This window comes from Babjeviella inositovora (assembly GCF_001661335.1).
Source record: "Babjeviella inositovora NRRL Y-12698 unplaced genomic scaffold BABINscaffold_5, whole genome shotgun sequence".
NCBI classification, from domain to species: Eukaryota; Fungi; Ascomycota; class Pichiomycetes; order Serinales; genus Babjeviella; species Babjeviella inositovora.
The window spans coordinates 138872-145941 of record NW_017566842.1 but is presented as its reverse complement, the minus strand read 5'-3'; the positions used below and the strand labels follow the sequence as shown (position 1 = coordinate 145941).

The 7070-nt window shown below is 48.2% G+C and overlaps 4 protein-coding genes across 4 annotated transcripts; 2 read left to right on the top strand and 2 right to left on the bottom strand.

The window, feature by feature from the left end:
- Nucleotides 1–10: 10 nt before the first annotated feature.
- Nucleotides 11–499, top strand: BABINDRAFT_7623 (uncharacterized protein; the record flags this gene model as incomplete). The annotated part of the gene is made up of 1 exon (XM_019132651.1): nt 11–499. A coding segment is annotated over one exon (489 nt), but the record flags the coding sequence as incomplete, so codon positions are not given.
- A 760-nt stretch (nt 500–1259) lies between these two features.
- On the top strand, nt 1260–2057 carry BABINDRAFT_7622 (uncharacterized protein; the record flags this gene model as incomplete). Its single annotated transcript, XM_019132650.1, has 1 exon — nt 1260–2057. One exon carries the CDS (start codon nt 1260–1262, stop codon nt 2055–2057), a length of 798 nt encoding a protein of 265 aa, XP_018985472.1.
- Nucleotides 2058–2201: 144 nt separating this feature from the next.
- On the bottom strand, nt 2202–3999 carry BABINDRAFT_161125 (uncharacterized protein). The gene has a single exon (XM_019128662.1). The coding sequence runs from the start codon at nt 3798–3800 to the stop codon at nt 2373–2375; it is 1428 nt and encodes a 475-aa protein (XP_018985471.1). The 5' UTR covers nt 3801–3999; the 3' UTR covers nt 2202–2372.
- Nucleotides 4000–5596: 1597 nt separating this feature from the next.
- On the bottom strand, nt 5597–6952 carry RMT2 (protein-arginine N5-methyltransferase; the record flags this gene model as incomplete). The annotated part of the gene is made up of 2 exons (XM_019131706.1): nt 5597–6355; nt 6410–6952. 2 exons carry the CDS (start codon nt 6950–6952, stop codon nt 5597–5599), a joined length of 1302 nt encoding a protein of 433 aa, XP_018985470.1.
- Between the last annotated feature and the right edge of the window lie 118 nt (nt 6953–7070).

The following is a 7070-nucleotide window of genomic DNA, read 5'->3' as shown; positions in this document are numbered from 1 at the left end:
GGACGGAGTGAACGAAGCTTCTGCGACCGCCTTAACTGGGGGGAAGTTTAACGAGACTCACGCAAACCGAGTCCTCAAAGGCCCAGAGTTGGCAGGAATCCTTAAGGGTGAAAATGCAAAGGACTTGGTCGACAACTTTGAGTTTGTGTATGTTGCGGGCCACAAAAACCGCGAGTTGACAATGTTCCATCCAGAATCCAAAACTTTATTTGAGGCTGATTTTCTCTTCAATATCAAGTCAAAAAGTGAGCTGTATGGTAAGGTAAACCCAACTAAGGGCTTGGGGTTCTTTGCTCGCTATTTGCAGCCGTACTCAGCCGTGGGAAAATGGCTCTCCGGGAGATTGCTTAGTTCCGCCGAACAGGGTAACCGTGATGCCATTAGTGCTATTGCTTCTTGGGATTTTGAACGCATTGTGATGTGCCACGGTGAGGTGATTGAAGGGAAAAACGAGAGCAGACTGGCATTTGACTCGGTCTACGGCCATTTCTACAAGTAAAGAACTTGGCTAAAATATCGAAGACTTTTGTATCTTTCCATTCGTATTGAAATGGAACTCTACCGGAAGTATCAGTTGCACCGTGTATATATTTACTGATACTTGAAAACCCTGTCTATACTGAGCGTCAATTACAAACATTGTATCAAAACATTGTATCAATTCAGAGACATGTATATGTATATCAGTCTATATTGAACCGACGTATTCAAACGCTAAAGCCAAAACATGGCCAAATAAAAATAATCCTTGATTTCCCCTCCTAGCTTCAAAAGCAAATGCTTTTTTTTGGGAGATAGTCTGCCGCATCGTCACTTTTTCGAATTCTAGCTGTTTTTACCAGAAAACTCACCAAAGACAGATGTCATACATGGGAAACAGTATCTCGTTACAGGTGTAAATACTTTTTATAATAACATACTCCAACATTCCTTTTCTTAGCGATGAATTTGTTTTATAATTTAGCCACTCATTAGTCCAGACTCTCTGGAGATATTTCTAGACACAGGTCCAGCCTCCGGCGTCTGACAAATTCCTCTTACAAGCTGCCGCAGTTTCCGCACCTAAATGCATACGCAGGAGAATCAAGATTGCTGCCAAATCCTTCCCCTGGCGGGATTTGCCTGTATGTAACATGCTCAACTCCTTAAGAACCTGCCTGGGCCCGTGACATCTTAGACCAAGTCAAAAGAGATTAACTATATCTGTGCTTCAGTATATCCTAGTATCTCATTAAGACTCTCCCATCGAATAACACACAATGCCATACCACTTCCCACTCGGGGGCACTAGCCGCCAGCTCACTCCCCTGGTCACTATCCATTCTTGTCCCTTCACTCGCGGTCCTGTTATCAAGTTCGGTGCGCGTATGGCCTTGATAAAGCTTCCCAACACCAATGTCGTCGTCTGGTCCGCTCTCCCGTACGGCCCAGAAGCGGAGCTGTGCTTCGCATCCATTGGCAAGCACGCCAAAGTCTCCAATGTGATCATTCCTGATTTCGAGCACACGATGGCAGCTCGCGACTACGTTAACCAATTCCCTGGTGTCTCAGTTGTGGGGATGGAGGGTGTGGATGAATCGCGCGTTACACCGTTAACCGGAGGAAAGTTCACGGCCGAACACGCCAACAAAGTTCTCAAAGGGTCCGAGTTGGCTCAGATCCTTAAGGGAGAGAACGCCCAGGATTTGGTGGACAACTTTGAGTTTGTCTACGTTCCTGGTCACCAAAACCATGAGTTGGTAATGTTCCACCCTGAGTCCAAGACCTTGTTCGAAGCCGATTTGCTCTTTAACATTCAGCCAAAGAGCGAGCAATACGGAAACATAAATCCAACCACAGGGTTGAGTTTCATCGCGAGATACTTACAGCCATATTCAAAGGTTGGAAACTGGCTCCTCAGCAAGATTATCCCTGTGAGCGAAGGGAATAAGCAGGGTTTGGCTGCTATCGCGTCCTGGGAGTTTGAGCGAATTGTGATGTGTCATGGTGAGGTAATCGAGGGCAAACAGGCTAGTAAGCTGGCGTTTGACGCGGCCTTCGCTGGTCACTACAAATAAGGAGAGGGCTTAACTAGTGTTTAGTATTTTTTTTTAATATTGAGTATTGTCAGAATTTACGTATGACCGGAAATGCGAGTTTGGTATATATTACCCAGTAAAGATTGAAATAAAATCTGATTAAAACAATCAATCATGTACAAACTGACGTCCTAATTGCTTATGATTAAATGTTTAAAGTCGTTCACAAATATAGCATTATACAAATAAAGAACCGAAATACACAAATGCACCAAGAAAACCAGAAATAAATAAAGACCGAGAAATGAATAGAAGGCAGAAGCCATAAAGGTTCGGCATGCAGGGTGGACGAATCTACGTGCACACATCAAACTGTTGGAACCGCTGCTGGGCATCAAAGAACTGCGGATGCGTTTGAAGGGGTTGCAGATGGAACTGCTGAGCATGGAAAGCAGGTTCGTGACGAATCTGTTCCTGGCTGAACCCCTGGAGCTGGTTACCAGGGCTCTCGGTCTTAATAGCCTTACCCAAACCGGCCTTGGCCAACTCCATTCTCTTTTCTTTTCTAGCTCTCTTCAACTTCAATTTCTCGCTTCTGATCATCTTCTTCACCAAACGCAGCTTCCCCACAAATCCACTTGGCAAGCCACCACACTCTCCCGTCTCGATGTGTAACTCGACCCAGAGCTCGTTGTCCTTGTACTCCTTTCCGCAAAGCCCGCACCAGCCAGAAACGTCACCCCTGCTGCCGCACTTTGTCCCGGGAGGGTATGTAAAGTGGCGCGACTTGAGATGTGTCTTGTAGGTGTCGCGGCGCGAGAACCCACCGTGCGCGTGGCACTTGACACGCGCATTGTCGCTGAAGAATGGGCATGTGTACGCCTTCTTGGTGGAGTGCTTCTTCATGTGGCGCGTCAAGTAGCCGCGCACGCGAAACTCTGCAGGACACATCTGGCAGGCATACACGTCGGAACCGGAAGCCGAGCCGTCTCCCGAAGCCAAGCCATCATCGTCGGAGCCAAAATCGTCCGCAGAGTCAAAATCTGATTTGGTGCAAACAGAGTCCGCCTTGGCGTTCATTCTGGTCTGCTTCGCTTTCTCAGGCTTCGCCTGGGGGGTGGATGTGGTGGACGACTCAGACGAAACTATGGTGTAGTCTTCGTGGGAAGAGGACGGAGAAGTTTCGGTGGAGTGGGGAGACACGTTGGCGTAGCGCGGTTCGAACATGGCAAATGCCGAGGCAGCTTCCTCGTACGTAGGGTAGATATCGTTGGTCGCCGGTTGGGGCTGGTTTTTCCAGTTCGTGTGGTAGAGGAATAACTCGTCGTCAAGGCAAAATGGCTGCTCTTCTGGATGTGGAAGCGGCTGGCTGGCGAGCTGCGGTGGTTGGGTTGCAAGCGGTGTTTGCGCCGCGGCATATCTGAAATCAACTTCCAAACCAGGAATCTCCCAGTCGAAGTCTAGGAAGTCGGGAACGGCCTGGCTCTGTGGGGGCATCTGAACAGGCGCCTGTTGCTGTTGGGGGTGGCCGAAAAGTGACGGGGTCCAGTGCTCGTACAGATTGGTGTTCATGGCACACGCTTGGACGGAAGACTCTTCCAAGGTCTTATCGTTGGCAAAGGTGGATGGGAAAATGTCTTGGCTATCAGGTCTCTTCTTGGGGGTCTTGAGGAAGTAGCGGTAGCCAGCGAAAAGCACCATCGCTAGCACACCTACGGTGAGCCCGCGGGGCGCCTCCTTGGCTATATACGCGGAAACATCCCTTACTATCTGGCCTGACATGGTATTGGTAATAGTCTGATAAAAGCGAGTAGCGATATAGCGTGTGGTTGATATTAGCGTAGGAATAGTTGAATAGCTGTTGTCTAATAGAAACACTAGTAGTGCTAGATGTTGAATGTGTTATATATGAAAAACGGTTTGTCGTTTGCGCTGTGTTATTTGCCATTCAAATTCCGCAGCCCTGTGCCTGGGATCCACGGTAGAAATCTATCAAAATCTTAGTCACCCGCGTGTTCCCCTCCTATCTCTGCACGGCGTTTTCGCATCTGGCCCGTTCTTCTGTTTCAGTGTAATGCTGTGAGCCGCAGCGCAAAATTTTCCCTTGTGGGCGATTGATAGCGCCAACTGCCCGATTGCGCTATACCTTGCAAGAAGTTTCCTGTTATGGTTGTGCGTGCATACGACTGCCTCTTGTTCTGCATTTTCATGCTTGGCGAGAGAACCACGTTCGCAAGAGCGGAGAAACCTAAATAGCGGAGCGCTGCATATCTGACCGGTACATAATAGCACGCCAGAAGCCAATAGTGGGTCGACTCTTAGGCCTGTCATCCAGTCGCATGCTCTTACGTAGTGCATTAATCCGGCCGGTTGGCTAGCACCGGGACGTTGGAGGTAAGGGGAACTTCATTCTTCTCGAAGTCAAGTTGTCTGCACCGTTTAATCCGGAAAAGGTGCGAGGTGGTGTACAAAATACTACGCTAGCCAGTGCGCTATAACGCCATCGAGCTCTCTGCAAGGGATTGGTGGTCACGTGGCGACGAATGAAGAAGTATCCATTTTTTATTGGCCTGCCAAAAGCAGCTCAGACAATCGAATGGTTCTAGTTCGAGATATGATCTCTAGTGACATGTGTGTTTAGGAACCAATAGGATTGTAGTCAGAAACCACACCCGAGGCCACGTCCGGAAGGTTACGAGTGATTCAAGCTCTAAGTTGTATGTCCTGACTTAGCCTCATATGCGGTCTATCTGCAGCTAGGACACATGGCATATTGGTGCTCCATCGCACAGCAGACCGGTATTGGAGGCAATGCTGGATCCAAGGGGCTCCTGCCTAAAAATAAGTCTCAGGATGGGTCGACCGCCTCGGTCTGAGCCGCCGCAAGCGGATTAGTCTGCTTTGTCGAGTTTCCTGATTGTCTCCGAATGCATAGAACGGGCCGAAAAGGATATGGGAGCGAGTTTGGAAGCTACAGGCGGTGCTATTATTGGTATGTTCTCTCTGTGTTACCCATTATGGCAGAATTTTCTATTTCAGAGGATGTTATGTAGTTTTCCAGCATAAAGGCCGGACTAAAAACTTTAAGGTACCTGAATCTAAAAATACTCCCATTCCAGCGATGAATAAATGCTACAGAACAAGGGAAGATTGGTGTCATGGACACCACTCCAAGCGGTACCTGGTAGTCCGTATTGCACCTCTCCCCACGTTCATATGATCTGGAGTTCCTTCCCAAAAGTATGCTCAGCTTCGGATTAAATCCATTCGATGCCTTATTGTAAATTGCCGCCCCTATCCAACCCTAGGTTCAGCAAGGCTTATAGGTAGTACAATATTGAAGCGTTAATGACCACCCAATACCTTGATATTCTCAAATTCACATCACTACGTTTTTTTTTTTTTTTACCAAGAATTTCTTCTCAATGCGAATACTACAACGCTTTAAATCCAATAGCTGTCCGGCAATTCTCAATTTACTTCCTCTCTCTCCAACAATATCACTCACTCTTTCTGACACTTCGGTTTTGCTTACACTCAAATGCAGACATTTTAATCGTATACGTTACAAGCCCTCTCTAGGCAAACTTGGCCTCTGGATGGTAGTAGACCGGGCAAACCCAATACGCCCTCTTGATACCCTCCCAAGCACTTTCCCCCTCAGCAGCCTTATCAGCCGCCATCTTCTGCTGGCTTTCGACCAAGGTCTCCTTTGGAGCGTCCATTTCAGTAAAAGTGACGGCCAACCCGTAGTTATTTAAATCCAACTCTACCACTTTCTTGTACACCTCGTAGCTGACAATTCTGTCGCCACCTAAACCGTTGAAGAAAGAGAAAACACCGTGTGGCTTCAACAAACCAACAACAAAATCGAACAAATCCAACATATCCTCGTAGTGCTCAGAGTAGGTGTCATAGTAGATCCCATTAAAGGTGATGCCTTCCTCTAACAATTTTGGCAAGGCTTCCTGCCATCTACCGCTCAACACCACTACGTTAGGCATTTCGAACCAGCCATCCGCACGCATTTTAGCAAGCACGTCAGGGTGGGCCTCACAGATGTAGTGCTTGGCTGGCTTTACCGCGTGCTTTTCAACCATCGTGTCGATAATCCCCATCCCAAACCCAATGTTGAGGCAGACGTATTCCAGGTCCACGCTGCCGTCTTCGTCGATGGTGCCAGACGCCATCGAATCGGCACCGGCTTGCATTAACTGGGACTCCCAGTCCATCATCACACCATCGCGGTTCTTCTCAGTGACAAGAGCGTTATCGGTGTATTCAAGCTTGGTCTTGAGGTAGGTTTCCTGGTTGTTGGCTGGATCATCAGCAAGCTCCTGTCTGAGGGCCTTGACCTTGGTATCGAATTCCTTCTCCTTTTGGAGCTCCACTGCTCTCTCTTCTTCCTCTTCTTTTTCATTCACCTCTTTTTTCTCGGCCTCGTCACTTTCGGTTTGCTCAACCATCTCAGGGTCAAAGTCCATCTCTATATCGTCGATGAATTCCATATCATGCTCGCCTACCTTTCTCAAGAGTAACTCGGCTCTAACACCGGCTTCAACCATTTGGGTAAAGTATACAGAGTCCTTAAGACCTCTTTCCACGAGAATACACGCCGGAGTACGTTCTTTGGTGTCGATGTGGCACCAGCCCGCACCCCACTGGAATAACTCGTCGATCATGGCCGATACGGTCTCAATTTCCTCTAGAGACGATTGCGCCGGTACAGGGACATTTTCCATGAGAATATGAAGAGGAGTGGTGGTGGAGGGCAAGTCCACAGGGTCTTCGATGCCCTGCTCGAAGAGCTCGGCCTCTTCCACGGTGTAGGTCGCAGGGATACCGCTCTTCAAGTACAGAGTGAGCATTGGGATGTAAGTACCCCTGGTAATAGGCCGCGTGGGGAAGCGACAAAGGTCGTGCAAGTCAGTCATGGTGGTGAAAGGGATAGGATGAAAAGGGAGGAGACTGGGGCCATAAAGATTTAATATTTTTCACCGAAATTTATGCATATGCAGGAAGTGTTGATCACGTGGTTGAGTGGCTTAACGC

Bases quoted from the DNA above. Each gene is read 5' to 3' on its own strand.
- BABINDRAFT_161125 (XM_019128662.1), bottom strand. From the start codon at position 3,800: ATGTCAGGCCAGATAGTAAGGGATGTTTCCGCGTATATAGCCAAGGAG.